The sequence below is a fragment of the Camelina sativa genome, chromosome 2 (genome assembly GCF_030686135.1).
Source record: "Camelina sativa cultivar CO46 ecotype springtype chromosome 2, ASM3068613v1".
NCBI classification, from domain to species: Eukaryota; Viridiplantae; Streptophyta; class Magnoliopsida; order Brassicales; family Brassicaceae; genus Camelina; species Camelina sativa.
The window spans coordinates 26,410,305-26,423,630 of NC_141881.1; the positions used below are offsets into that span (position 1 = coordinate 26,410,305).

The following is a 13,326-nucleotide window of genomic DNA, read 5'->3' on the forward strand; positions in this document are numbered from 1 at the left end:
TGGCCTCGAAACTGATGATGGTGGAGCCACCTTGCGAAAGCTGTTTCGGCTGGAGCTGTGAAAGGGGGAGTAGTCATAGAGAAAGTGACGGACCCCTTTGGTTTGATGTGTGTTTTGACATTTTGTGTTTGTTTATTCTTTTCTTTTAGCATTTGCTGGATCTTGTTCCATAGCTCTGAACCATATGCTAGATACTCTCGACTATGTAGTCTCTGGTATGCGTCATTGGATTGATTCACTGTTTGATGCGATTGATGATAAGGATGAAGATGTAATTCGCGGTGTGGTTTTTGAGGCGCTTGACCAGAATGTTTCGTGACTTTATCAGTCGAGAATCACTAGGTGTCAAGATGCCTACAATAGTGGCCATATGGAATACTATGAATTCTTCAACCGTCGAATCGCAATAGCTAAGAAGATGTTAACTCGAATACAAAACTATGGAGCAACTTTGCATGTTATTTGTTCATCTTTGGACTCTCTTGAAGAGTTGGACGACTTGACGGAATTGCTTGACATCTAATTTATGGACATTGAGCTTATCGACCGTGATCAACAAAAGTTTGAGGAAGAAGATATGATTGCTGGGAGAATATAGTTCCTGGTGATAGGAGGCCATTATGTAGAGTTTGATAATGAACCAAAAAAAGTAACACTATGGTCTTTTTTATTCGTACTGATTTTGTTCTTCCTATAATAGGAATCCTATTCATGGAGAATATAGTTTAAACAAAATATTCTTAAAACAAAATGAATAGTTCTTCCTAAACTAAAATGAATAGTTCGTAATTTTGTTTGTTATTAGATTTCTTCCTAAACTGAATTTTCCATGAGGAATCTAAATATCTCATTGGAGTTTCCATTTTACAGTAACAAGAAAACAAAAATAAGATGGATCATTGTATAAAGACTGTTCCAGAACAAAATATTGTCAAGAGCGATCCCCCAAGAAAATATGCCGAACGAATCCAACTGCATCCACTTTGGTTGTAAATCTCACTCCCTTCAAACGATGATATGTCCTGTCTATACATACTAAACGGACTCTGCCGCCGCGCCGTAACCGTCACACTCCCTTTGTACAGCTTTAATCTAACCGAGCCCGTTGTCTTCTCCGTTATCTTCTCCATGAAAATGTCCATTAATTCCCTCAATGTACTTAGGCTCATCAGGAGCATCTTGATCTTCTGGGTCTACACTCATCATGTGCATATCTTTCTTTGGCTCACTCGCAGGATCTTCCAATATATCTCCCTTTCAATCAAGACGATATCCAATTTCAGAAAGCAGGAATTTGTTAGGAATTGAAAATGTAAAACCTGATTACTGTTGTTACCTCATGACTGAGGAGGTGTCACAGGTTCCTGTCTTGGCTGTAAAATAGAGTTCTTTGTCACGGGAACAGGAACATTATGCCTCTTCGAATATTAGATAGCATCTTTAAGTTCCAGCTTTAGTGAGAAGAAGGTGAGTTCAAAGTGAACCTGATTCAGCTGGTAAGGACTGGATAATCATGGATTCCCAAACATTTCTCTGTTGCTCGAGCTGGTAAGGACTGGAGCTGTGTTCCCCTAGCGCTGTTCCTCTCTGATTCAGCTGATTCTCTTTAGAGGTTCCTACAAGATGTAAGAGCTCATGAGAAGTGTAAATCACAGAGTTGTCAGACATAAAGTTGTCAGAAACTAGCAAACTGCAAAAACATAAGCAATGAGAATTCCTACTTACCAGTTTATCTTACAGAGAAGCTGTTAATTAACCACCAGTTGTTCCATTTCGATGGATAAACCCATTAAGTGTCTAACCAGATCGGTAATTCAACATAATTGCAAATTCAATTGCAGCTAGTCGGTTAGAATCACTCAGAGTAAGTTGGCTTGGCTTTTCGTGGCTTGAGCAGTCAAGTAAACATACTGACTTATTTAGGCATACAAGAGAGCACAGACATAACGAACTCATTAGCTTGTTTCAGCTTCCCACTGGAGCAGAGAGAACTAATGGTTGAGTGAAGGCTATGAAAATCATGAACATAGTCTTCCTTCTTTACCTCTTTTTCATTCACACCATTCACGAACTGTGGACTTTGACAAAAATCCGGGTTTTTACCAGACAGATAGATAGTTGAACTTATCTCTTCTAGGATTTTGATAGCCTGAGGGACCCTTCCTTGCTCGCACAGCTCAACCAGGAAGCCTCTGATCGATTCAGATTCAACTAATTCTGCATCAACTCTGTTAAGCAGCTTAACAACAGATTCTGAAACAAGCATTTCTCTCAAGAGTCCCCTAGCTTCTTCCATTCGCCCTTTTGTGCAGAAACCTTTGATCAGAAACAGGAAACCCAATAAATCAGCTGAGATATTTTCATCTTTGAACTCAGCAAACACTCTGAGAGCTTCTTCCATATCACCTTTTTTACAGTAACCTTTGATGATAGAACTGACCGTGAATGTATCAGGTGATACCTTTCCCATCATTTTCCGAGTTAAAACTCTCATGGCGTCCTCTGTATACCCGAGCTTGCAGTAACCGTCAATCATCGAATTGTAAATGAGAATGTTCGGTACAAGTCCCTTAGATACCATACTGTCCAATAGTTTCTCAGCATCAAGAAACAATCCTTCTTTGCTCAATTTGTCAATCAAAATGCCGTATGTGACCTCAGACGGGTCTAAACCAATATTTTCTAGCGAGTCAAATAGACGGAGAGCTTCTACAAGACAACCTTGCTGGCAAAGTCTATTTATGAGTGAATTATATGTAATGATATTAAGAACGACGCCCCTGCTTTTGGCAAAACTGCACAAGTCTAAAGCCTTTACTAAAAATCCTTCCTTGCAGAGACCATCAACAATGATTGTGTAATCTACCACATCAACTGAAGGCAGAGTACTTTCTTCAGCATTGACAACGAGTAAATAAGCATCCAATGCTCTGAGATTATCCACTAGTATTTTCAGAATTGTAGAAGGAAATGTAACAGTTAAACCTTTCCTCCTCATAATCATATAAACTTCAATTGCAGCCTCCAAATAACCTCTTTTGCTTAAAAGCAAGATAGTATCATTGAACATCCCAAGAAAAAGATCTGAGTTCAACTGGTCGAGTCTGTAAACCAAATTGAGTATTCCTTTTTCACCTCCGCTAGCATGGATTGAATGTAACAAGTTCCGAGATGTACGGATGTCCAAATACAAACCTTTCTCCCACAGCTCAATAAGAACTTCCGTGGCTGTCTCCAGCATGCCTTTCTTACAGAGTGCATCAATGATCCGATTATAACACAGAGCTGAGGAAACCGAGCTTCTCCGCAACTCATTAAACGTCTCAAGCGCCTCTTCGATCTGACCAGTTTTGCAAAAACCCTCAATCATCGTAGAATATGTAACCGTATCTGGAGTCAGATCCATGTCTGGCATTGCTCTATAAAGTGCATCGGCTTCTCCATACGCACCAACCAATAGAAATGCTTTCAGGAGAATGTTGCACATAACCAAGTCCATAGGGATCTTAGCTTCTTCAAACCTACGCCTAATTTCTAATACAGCATCCATATTCTCTTCCTTTATATAACTATCTAACAAAGTACTATAAGTAACGACATCTCCCACAACTCCTTTTGAAATCTCATCTGCCTCCGACACTCTCCCTGCCCTACACAGTCCATTAATCACAGTGTTATAAGTAAGGATGCTTGGTTGTATCCCTTTCTGCTCCATATCTCCCAACATAGAGAAAACTCGACTCAAATTTCCTTTCCTACAAATTCCATCGATCAAAGTCACATACACAAACTCATCCACTTCAACTCCCATATTTACAATCCTATCAAACAATGCAACTGCCTCTTCCAGTTTACCCTTCTTGCATAGCCCCCTAATAATAGCTGTAAAAGTGATCAAATTTGGCTCTACTCCTTCCTTTATCATCTTCCCTAATAACCCCAATGATGTTTCCATGTTTCCTTCTTTCGATAACCCATCTATTAGTATAGAATAGCTCACAACATCTCGACCTATTCCCTTCTCCACCATTCCCCTGTCCTGCATAAGAGCATCCATCAAACCACCTCCCTCAAGACACCCATGAATCCAGTTACTGTAAAAAACGCAGTCAAATTCAAATCCTTCATCTTCCAATCTCCTAACTAAACCCTTCACTTCATCAACCTTACCCAATTGACAAAGAGCACTCACAACAGTAGTATAAGTTACAAGATTCGGAACTAAAACACCTGAACCCACAGCACTCTCGTAAAACCCTAACGCAAGTTCCGGTTTACCAATCCTAACAAACCCAGAAACCACACCACTACAAACGAAATTATCAAAAGGGTAGTTAACGTTCTTGTTCGTCATCATCTCTACAACCTCTAAAGCGTTATCCATCTCTCCTTTATCAACGAACCGATGAATCAGTGAACAGAACGTCAAGGAAGAAGGAAACGCACCGTGGTGACTCCTCCGCAAACAATCTCTGAGAATCGAAAGACCCTTATTAGGATCATCTCGCGTAACGCTGAACCCATGAATTAGAGAATCTAACATATGGGTTCTGGGAAAAATCGAAGCTTTTGAAATCTGGGTGTTGATAAACTTCTCTGCTTCTTCGTAACGATTCAAATTGAGAAACGCCCATGACACGATTGAGTAAACACGGTGATTGATCTCGATTTGATTTGAATCTAGCTGAGAGTAGAAGTGAACGATGTAATTAAACTTCTGGCGACGGTAGAGATATCGAAGAAACTTGTCGATGGAGTTTAAGGTTGGAGTGAAGCCGCTTTTGAGAAGTGATTGAAGAGAAAAGAGTCCCAAAGAGAGCTTCATCGAGTTACGCAAAAGGACTCTCCTTTCTCTTTAGCTAGTTTTGCATTTTAGAATCCGCCATGGCAAAGTAAAGATCACAGAAGTGGCCGACACAGCAACGAAGGAACTAAACGAATTCAGGTAGAAGGTGAAAGTCTCTTTGACATTGAACCGGTCCGGTTCTGATTAAACCGGGTTTATTTATTGTTTAATCCGATTCAGCCGATCTAATCTAAACCGAACGAACCAAAGAAAACTTTAATTGAACCATTACAATTTCTTGCGTAACACTAAAGTTATACAGGAACAAGTAGAAGATCATGTTTCTTATGGGAAGTGAGTCCAGAGCCTTCATCCATGTTAATGTCTTTAGCTGTCACACCATCAGGTAACTTCCAATCAAAGTGATACAAGAGATTGGCAAGACCAAACTCAACCGTTGTTATCCCCATATACATAGCTGGACAAATTCTACGACCACCACCAAATGGTAACAGCTCAAAGTCTTGTCCTATAACATCAATGTCACAATCCATAAACCTCTCTGGGAAAAACTCTTCTGGATTTTTCCATATCCTCGGATCACGGCCTATAGCCCATATGTTGACGTGAAGCCTTGTGTTAGGTTGAATTGTGTAGCCGTTGATGTGAAATTCACATGTTACTTCTCTTGGGACTAGAAGTGGTGCTACTGGATGTAACCTCCATGTTTCTTTGATCACCATTTTTAGGTAGTTGAGTCGATTCGTCTCATCTAAATTTATGATTCTTGTTTTGTTGTTTTTTCCCCCTATGTAGTTTCTGATTTCAGATTGAACCTTCTTCATCACCCGAGGGTTTCTTGCGAGTTCCGCCATTGCCCATGTCATTGTTATTGCTGAAGTATTGATTCCTCCCAACAGGATGTTCTATTGACAAAAGATAGATAATTTCAAGCATCGTAGACTACAAATCTTAAAGGTGTTATAATGAGATATGAATTACTATACTTACCATCAAGATTGCTTTGATGTGGTTTCTTGTGAGTTTGCCATAACCAAGAACAGCTTCTTCCTTTTCCAACTTCAAGAGCAAGTCCACAAAATCGTCTTCACTTCCTTCTCTGTTTTTCTCTAGATGCAAACCAATCATTTGTTCATAGAAAGCATCAAGATCTCGCACACTTCTCTCTCTACGTGCGTGTAAACCCGTGAACCAGTCGAAGATCCAACCGATATACGGGAAAAAATCTGAAGCAGAGAAGCTCGCCAATATCTCGAGAGCTTCATGGACTAAATCTTGGAACCTTTCATTGTTGAGCACAGTTCCTTGGAAGTTCACACCAAATGCTGCCTTGCAAATCACGCTAACGTTTAAAGAAAGAAACTTCTCGCTCAGGTTAACAAGAGTTTCCTGAGAAGCAGATTCAGTAATTGAATCAATCAGTTTCCTCATCTCCCCCACCTTGATGGGTTCAATCAACCTAACTCGTTTAGAACTAAAGAGTTCTTGAACACAAAGCCTTCTTGTTTCTTTCCAATAATCATCGAATCTAGAGAAAGCAATGTCTAGATAGTTGTAAGAAAGCTTTCTTGTGCCTGAAAAAAAAGTCCTAATTAACATGCAGAGAAAGAATTATTTTATATAAAATTATGACAAGATTTGTACCTTCCAAACTTGGACGGCTACAACAATGGAGATCATAGTCTTTCAGAACTTGTTTAGCTGTTTCAGGGGAAGAAACTATAACAGTTGAAACTCTTCCAAGTTTCAGTAACATTACAGGTCCATACTTCTTTGAGAGTGTCCATAGAGATTGATGTGGTAATTCTCCGAGCTGGTGTAAGTTTCCAATGATCGGTAAGCCTGGTGGACACGGTGGTTGCTGCCGCCATGGCCGCTTAGTGTGTTTGACGGCGACAACAACAAGGATAGAGATGAGGAAGAGAAGTGATAGATACCAAAGCAGAGTCATATTTTTTTACACGTTTCACGTTTGAGAGTGATGATGATGAAAGCAAAGCTTTTGTTCTTTTTATATACAAAACATTTGTGTCACCGCGTGTAAAGAGATGAAATTTCTTTATTGTTTATATTGATATAATGATATGTGTAACGCACAGCCAAAAATCTAAACTCTTTTGTGCTAAATTACTAAAAATCAGTGTTCAAGAAAGCGCTAGGCGTTAACTAGGCGGTAATGCAACGCCTAGCGCCTAGAACGCCTAATCGAAATTTAGACGGTTTTAGGCGGTTTAGGCGTTTACATTATAAACTATTATATATCTGATATTATATACAAAATATATATAAAAATAATAAAAATATTAAATCAAAAACAGAAAAATAAATAAAAATATTATTTTAATTCATTTTAAATAACATATTAAACATTTATAATTATGTTTATAGAAGTAAACTTTAAATATTTTAAATTTGTGCAATTAAAATTTTAAAAATACACTAAAATGATGATACTACAATTTTAGGCGGTCAAAGCGGTCGTCTAGGCGGTGCTATAGCGCCTAGCGCCTAGATGGGGCGGAGGCGGACGCCTAGAACGCTTTTTCGAACACTGCTAAAAATAGCTCCACCTTACAACAACATACACCGGTTAACACTAACCGAACAATGGCTATAAATCACAATAACCAAATCTCTCCTTAACCAAAAATCTCTGCTTCTAATATTGTTCTTATACTAAAACCTTCATAAAAGCAGAGTAACATGTGCCATCAATGAGACACTAAATCCCAGAAATAGGAAGCATTTTTTAGAGAATTTACAGTAAACTTTGATCCAATCTAATCCAATCCAATCTCGAGATATGTGGAAGTGTTTTGTTGCGGTTTCAAGAATAGTATGGTTCGGTTTCAAGAATTTGTTGTATCTCTCTCAGACAACTGTGCTGGTGTAGTTTGGGAAGAGTCTGACTAGTTTGTAAAGAGCATCTGAGTGAAACTTCCTTGCGAATAGATAACATGGACGTCTAATTCCGTTCCATGTACAAGGCCAATGCAGCTCTTCTCCGCGCTAAGAAAATTAAAAAAAAAAACGCAGAAGATAAATCAAGAAAAAGCATTTCACATATTCGCAGTGTTTTTGAATGCAGTAAACGTGTAAATGTACCTTGCCAACGCTAGTTACATGTACACTCATGTCGTCGGACTGCAAGAAACAGAGCAATATCAGAATAATAAACACAGAAAAAAATGAAAGAGAGGAAACCAGATGATGATCCCATTTACGCATTAACTCTGTGATAGCATAAGATGTTTTAGTTGATGTGTTGTAACATTACCGTGAGATTTTTCAAGAGCTTGAGTGAGACATCACGGGCTCTGTATGTCTTTGGATGCCATCTACGCTCAGACCAATCAACATATGTGACTGACCAGTTCGAGATTCCTCCAGGATCAAGCATCTTTAAAGAACAAAGATTTCGTTAATGGACAAGAATCACAGTGAAAACAAATTATAAGAGAGAAAGTTGTTGTAATCTCCTTACGTGGAAGAATGTTGGCAGGTAATGTTCATCTGCAATGCAGTTCTTGTTTGCTTCTACCCCGGGCTGAGGATTTTCAAATCAGAATCAGAGTAATAAGAATCAAAACTGAAGCTTTTCTCAAGTTTTAAAAAATCTGAGGACTCTTGATATTATTAACAAAAGAGATCAGCTTGTGGTGTCTATATGAACATTTTCTTATTACAGAACTCAATCATTAATGGTCGGCTGTAACATGAAAATGAAAACTTTGGTACAAAGGAATACTGAACTTACTCTGCAATACTCCCGGAATTTTGAGTAGTAGAGACCATCAGCCATCACTATTACAGCGTGTTGACGCTTCATTGTGAACCACTGTACCAAAAGTAAAAAATGGGAATTAACATTACCATTACCAAACAGACTTAGAGAAGCAATTTAAGAACAATCCACAACTCAGGGATTAAGTTTAACAGTATTTTACCTGTGCACCCTTTCTGAAATCTTGCCTTGGGATTTCAGGTAACATATGATCCATGTGTCTGCCTGTCCCGTGAGGACCAAGATCCTCAAAACTTAAGACAGAGAGAGAAACAAGCATTGGTGAATATCAATGGAGAAATCAAATCTAGCAATAGAAAGATACTTACAGTTTCTAAGAGTCATTTATTTACCTATCAATGAAGCTGACATTAGCGTGCATCAAATACCGATAGGTGTAGTCAAATGTATGCAACGGTATACAACTGCAATAAGAGATACAGCGAGTAAAGAGAATGTAGCCGGAACTATGTTATGATTTCGTGCAAATACAATAAAGTTTATGAAAATCACCTTTCTGAAAGAAGAACAAAGTGTTGGTTGTCAGGATCTTCAAGAGCATTTGCTAGAAGCCGTCTCTCAGCATCAACCATAGAAATCCTTCCCCAAGTGACATGATCACTATGAATTTCACGGTCTGAAAAATGACGGCTAATGTGAACTGGTCTTAACCTTGATGGGTGAATGTAAATAGAGAATCTTCCTTCTTGACCCTTCACAACAATCACAAACCATCAAATACCACACAGACACAGCAATCAAAATCAAATCAAGAAAGTCTCAGATCATCTTTAAAACCTCGAAAAACTTATCCCAGAGCTTCTCAAACGGCAAAGTACCAGGAGTCAAGAACATAAAAGCAATCTTCGATTTAGGGGTGAGAGCAGGAGGTGTTCTCAGTATGTCTTTAATGACAACTCGAGCTGCAACTTCTTCGTCAGTAAATTTCCTCACATGAACAGGAAGCCATCCAGAGAGTGCAGCTTCACAGCCTCTACTAGATAAACCCACACAGGCAGCAGAGGTCTTAGTGTTCTGTTGTGGATACATGTAAGTGATGACCAAGAGCACACTTGCGATGCATACTAATAAAACAATCAACAATGGCTTCTTTAGAGAAGAACGGTGTCGCGGAGACAAATGCAGGTTCTGTGTTTCTCCCATTGCAGAACAAAAAAAAAACTTGAATCTTTAACTTCTTTACATTGAACAGAACCTGAAAATTTTCACGATTGAGAAAAATTGAATCTTTTTGGCACTTACTAATCTTTAAAGCAACACTCTTTAGAGGAACATGGGATTTTTTAAATTGCAAGTCCCACACGTTTGGTTAAACAAAAATTAATAGGAAAATTGAGAGAAAAAAGAAACCCTAACATAAAGGAGAGAAGGATTCACGTTGTTATTGTGATTGAGAAAGATCCTCACCCGCACGTAGGTACGATGCTAATTAAGAAAGTGTAGTGAATTTTACTTCACTTCATAAACAATCCAAAAAAGCTACACAGAGAAAAATTAAATCTATCAGATTCGATTTTTAATTACAGAGGAGTGGACCAAAGGCATTTAAATCAGTGGAAGAAGAAGAAGAAGACTGAAGAGAATGAGAAGTTATTAAAAGAGTAGTAGTACCTGAGACTTTCGAGCTGACTGGTATTAAAAATGGGGAATCTTTGAGTGAGCCCAGATCTCAAAAATAAAAGCTTTGATGATCTTTCTAAAACCTTAAAAGATCTTTAGGGTTATTACAAGAAAAATCAAAGAGATGAATTGAGGAGAAAGATAACGAGAGAGTGTTTTTGTGTTTGGTAATAAATGTTAGTATATTAAGCTGTCTCCAATGAAGAAGAACATACACAAGTGTTCAGATCCTCGATTTGTTTTCTCTCTCTTCGCTTTGAAATAAAGTAATCGATTCAGATTCAGACTCAGACACAAGTGTTTTAGACTTTTCCTTTAATTTTTTTTTTGTTGTTGTTAATTTGGAAAAAACTAAAATTGTTTAATTATCTTCTTCTGGTATATAAACAAACAAACAAACACCTCCACACCAGTCGATTTTTTCCAATGATGGTGGAATCAAAAAGACACACACTGAGATAGTATAGAATAGAGATAGACAAAGTATTACGCGATACGCATTATTTTACACAAACAAAAACAAACTATTACGTATTCTTTTGCTTTTTTTACTACACACTTTGAGATTTTTTTGGTATGGTTTTGGAATTTTTTTTTTTTTTTTTGGGACAAATTATGGTTTTGGATTTTAGTTACCAATTATTTGTAAGAATGAGCTACAAAAAGTTTAGGCCCAATTACACTTGTTTTTTTTGCTAAGGCCCGTATATTGTAATCGGATCTTCCCAACCCGGTAAGGAAAAATTGGAGCACCTAACCAAACCGGAAACTCTGAAGAACATCACTGATGATGTAATTGGTTAACCGGTCCGAATACAAACCATCAAGCGGATTTTGCGATTAATTGTTTTTATTTTTTTTTTTGGGCTCTAAACCCTAAAAAAAAGGTTCAACGCCGTTCGTTTCTTTCATCCACCTCCAGAACCAGAGAGCGTTGTTCTAGAACAGACGCTTAATAATGGCAAATCGACCTGAGTTGCTAGCTCCGCCGGAGATATTTTACGATGAAACGGAAGCTCGGAAGTATACTTCTTCTTCCCGTATCGTCGATATTCAGGTTTTGCAAAATCTCTTATCTCTCTGTTTCTCCTGCAATTTAGCACTTGTTCTCTTTTTTTCTTTTTCATTTATAATCTCTCTGCTTAAAAAAAAACATTTGTATGGTTTATAGGCTAAGTTGTCAGAGAGAGCTTTGGAGCTTCTTGCTTTGCCCGAAGATGGAGTTCCTAGATTCTTACTCGACATTGGTATAAAAAAATGGATCCTTTTTTTATTCTATTATAATCTCCTCTATTGGTATCAACAGAATCTGTGTATCAGTGCACATATTAAACATGTATAGTTGACATTTTGTAACTAAAATTTGATTTGCTGGTTTATGGATAATCAACAAATGTGGTCATCATTCTAAAAAATTTAGGCTTTTAGATCATTGATTATGTTAGTGTCTCGTTGTTTAGCTTTGTTCTCAAGAACAGAGAAGAACTAATCTCTCTATTTTGGTTTCAGGGTGTGGATCTGGCCTAAGTGGGGAAACAATTTCTGAATACGGGCATCATTGGCTTGGTCTTGACATTTCAGCTTCTATGCTTAGTAAGTCTATTCTTTGTAAACTGTTTCTTGTCATTCCCCTTCTCTTGTGATCTAAGTCCTGTGGTAACAATGTAGATGTCGCTGTGGAAAGGGAAGTTGAGGGTGATCTTTTACTTGGTGACATGGGTCAGGTATATATATATATTAGCTTCACTTTTAGTTTTATCATCTTCTCTTAGATTTTTCTGTGGGCTAGTTGATTTTTCTTTTGTACGTTGACATATTAGTGATTACTTATTCACATGTATTACTGTCTCAGGGATTAGGTCTTCGTCCAGGAGTTATCGATGGAGCCATCAGTATATCAGCTGTTCAGGTTTTACTTCTCATATTACCTTATCATCGTTGATTTATTGGAATCTATACTTCTTTCCACTAGTTGTATTCTTTGTATTTTACTCTAGATTTAACCATAGTTGTTTGTTATTGGGTTTGATCCTATCATATGCTTTTTTGATTTCAGTGGTTATGCAATGCGGATAAGACATCCCATGAACCTCGTTTGAGGCTAAAGTAGGTGTATATCATATAAGTTTTACTGAACTGAGTAAAGAAAGTGTGTTGCAAAACTGATCTTTTAACCTCTGAAATTTTTTTTTAAGGGCTTTCTTTGGGTCACTATACCGCTGCTTGTCAAGAGGAGCACGAGCCGTTTTTCAAGTGTACCCTGAGAATATCAAGCAGCGTGAATTGATTCTTCGCCAGGCCTTACAAGCTGGATTTGGAGGTGGACTTGTTGTTGACTATCCACACAGGTATGTGTTGTTGCCAATTCCATTGATAACATTCTTTTACAATCAAGAAAATAAAGTTGGTCTTGTAGTCTTATGAGCTGCTCAAAAAAACTGTTTTTTTTTTTTTGTGTTTGATTTCACACATTTATATCGAACACATGCAATGTTTTCTCTTATGCAGTACTAAGAAAAGAAAAGAGTTCTTGGTCCTCACATGTGGTTCTGTTCAGACAAGTATTCAAACCGGTAAAAATGAGTGTGATGAGGGTTGCTCTGAAGATGATTTTAGCGAAGACGAAGAGAGTGGAATGGTAAAAACTATGGCTCTCTATCACGGAATCTCATTACTGTCTTGTGATTTGCCACTACTATATCGAAATCTCATTTACCATTCTCGGGGTTTTGTTTTATTTGTTGGGAAAAAGGTGTCTATGTCAGATCGGAATAGGCCAAGGAAAAGGCAGAAGCCAAACAAGAAAGGGAAAACTAGGGAATGGATATTAAGGAAGAAAGAGCAAAGTAGAAGAAAAGGAAACGATGTTCCTGCTGACTCCAAGTACACCGGACGAAAACGCAAATCGTGTTTCTAGTTTTTGTTTTATGATACTTGAAACGCTCTATACAAAGTTTTGTCACTAAAAGTACTTGATCATCCTCTCTGTTTTCAATTTTAATTGTGTGTGCTCAACTTTTTTGTTGCTATGATCGAATGCAGATTATTTAAAAAGAAGTGTTTTATATGGGTATTAGCAACAAAATCACGTACA

General features: G+C 37.8%; 3 protein-coding genes and 1 pseudogene across 9 annotated transcripts; 1 reads left to right on the forward strand and 3 right to left on the reverse strand.

The window, feature by feature from the left end:
• Nucleotides 1-779: 779 nt before the first annotated feature.
• Nucleotides 780-4,937, reverse strand: LOC147949231 (pentatricopeptide repeat-containing protein At5g57250, mitochondrial pseudogene; annotated as a pseudogene). Of its 3 annotated transcripts, none has more exons than XR_015583567.1 (4): nt 1,726-4,930; nt 1,485-1,616; nt 1,337-1,373; nt 780-1,254 (listed from the first exon to the last, which is right to left on the reverse strand). The product of XR_015583567.1 is annotated as a pentatricopeptide repeat-containing protein At5g57250, mitochondrial pseudogene, transcript variant X2 (transcript). The 3 variants fall into 3 exon arrangements; XR_015583568.1 differs by having other exon boundaries at nt 1,337-1,388; XR_015583566.1 differs by having other exon boundaries at nt 1,337-1,616; nt 1,726-4,937.
• Nucleotides 4,938-4,963: 26 nt separating this feature from the next.
• Nucleotides 4,964-6,886, reverse strand: LOC147949232 (cytochrome P450 71B10-like). Its single transcript, XM_087490020.1, has 3 exons — nt 6,452-6,886; nt 5,798-6,381; nt 4,964-5,712 (listed from the first exon to the last, which is right to left on the reverse strand). Exons 1-3 carry the CDS (start codon nt 6,756-6,758, stop codon nt 5,101-5,103), a joined length of 1,503 nt encoding a protein of 500 aa, XP_087346146.1. The 5' UTR covers nt 6,759-6,886; the 3' UTR covers nt 4,964-5,100.
• Nucleotides 6,887-7,423: 537 nt separating this feature from the next.
• Nucleotides 7,424-10,692, reverse strand: LOC147949233 (glycosyltransferase BC10-like). 4 transcript variants are annotated; one of them, XM_087490140.1, is made up of 11 exons: nt 10,224-10,692; nt 10,020-10,091; nt 9,390-9,807; nt 9,105-9,304; nt 8,945-9,016; nt 8,755-8,845; nt 8,565-8,645; nt 8,292-8,354; nt 8,085-8,207; nt 7,913-7,951; nt 7,424-7,816 (listed from the first exon to the last, which is right to left on the reverse strand). In XM_087490140.1, the coding sequence occupies exons 3-11, from the start codon at nt 9,753-9,755 to the stop codon at nt 7,679-7,681; spliced, it is 1,173 nt and encodes a 390-aa protein (XP_087346266.1). In that variant the 5' UTR covers nt 9,756-9,807; nt 10,020-10,091; nt 10,224-10,692; the 3' UTR covers nt 7,424-7,678. The 4 variants fall into 4 exon arrangements, with proteins under 4 accessions (XP_087346266.1, XP_087346267.1, XP_087346275.1 ...); XM_087490141.1 differs by having other exon boundaries at nt 9,990-10,091; nt 10,224-10,585; XM_087490149.1 differs by having other exon boundaries at nt 9,969-10,091; nt 10,224-10,585.
• A 346-nt stretch (nt 10,693-11,038) lies between these two features.
• Nucleotides 11,039-13,286, forward strand: LOC147949234 (18S rRNA (guanine-N(7))-methyltransferase RID2-like). The gene is made up of 9 exons (XM_087490164.1): nt 11,039-11,289; nt 11,404-11,479; nt 11,742-11,825; nt 11,901-11,956; nt 12,085-12,141; nt 12,289-12,338; nt 12,428-12,580; nt 12,741-12,870; nt 12,985-13,286. The coding sequence occupies exons 1-9, from the start codon at nt 11,191-11,193 to the stop codon at nt 13,147-13,149; spliced, it is 870 nt and encodes a 289-aa protein (XP_087346290.1). The 5' UTR covers nt 11,039-11,190; the 3' UTR covers nt 13,150-13,286.
• Nucleotides 13,287-13,326: the final 40 nt, after the last annotated feature.

Excerpts from the sequence above, each read along its gene's own strand:
- LOC147949232 (XM_087490020.1), bottom strand. The coding sequence starts at position 6,758 with ATGACTCTGCTTTGGTATCTATCACTTCTCTTCCTCATCTCTATCCTT. Across the intron at positions 6,382-6,451 it reads TAGCCGTCCAAGTTTGGAAG|GCACAAGAAAGCTTTCTTAC; the intron begins GTACAAATCTTG and ends CTTTTTTTTCAG. Across the intron at positions 5,713-5,797 it reads ACATCAAAGCAATCTTGATG|AACATCCTGTTGGGAGGAAT; the intron begins GTAAGTATAGTA and ends TTTTGTCAATAG.
- LOC147949233 (XM_087490140.1), bottom strand. The coding sequence starts at position 9,755 with ATGGGAGAAACACAGAACCTGCATTTGTCTCCGCGACACCGTTCTTCT. Across the intron at positions 9,017-9,104 it reads TTTGTTCTTCTTTCAGAAAG|TTGTATACCGTTGCATACAT; the intron begins GTGATTTTCATA and ends CTCTTATTGCAG. Across the intron at positions 7,817-7,912 it reads ATGTAACTAGCGTTGGCAAG|CGCGGAGAAGAGCTGCATTG; the intron begins GTACATTTACAC and ends TAATTTTCTTAG.
- LOC147949234 (XM_087490164.1), top strand. The coding sequence starts at position 11,191 with ATGGCAAATCGACCTGAGTTGCTAGCTCCGCCGGAGATATTTTACGAT. Across the intron at positions 11,290-11,403 it reads CCCGTATCGTCGATATTCAG|GCTAAGTTGTCAGAGAGAGC; the intron begins GTTTTGCAAAAT and ends TATGGTTTATAG. Across the intron at positions 12,871-12,984 it reads AAGACGAAGAGAGTGGAATG|GTGTCTATGTCAGATCGGAA; the intron begins GTAAAAACTATG and ends GTTGGGAAAAAG.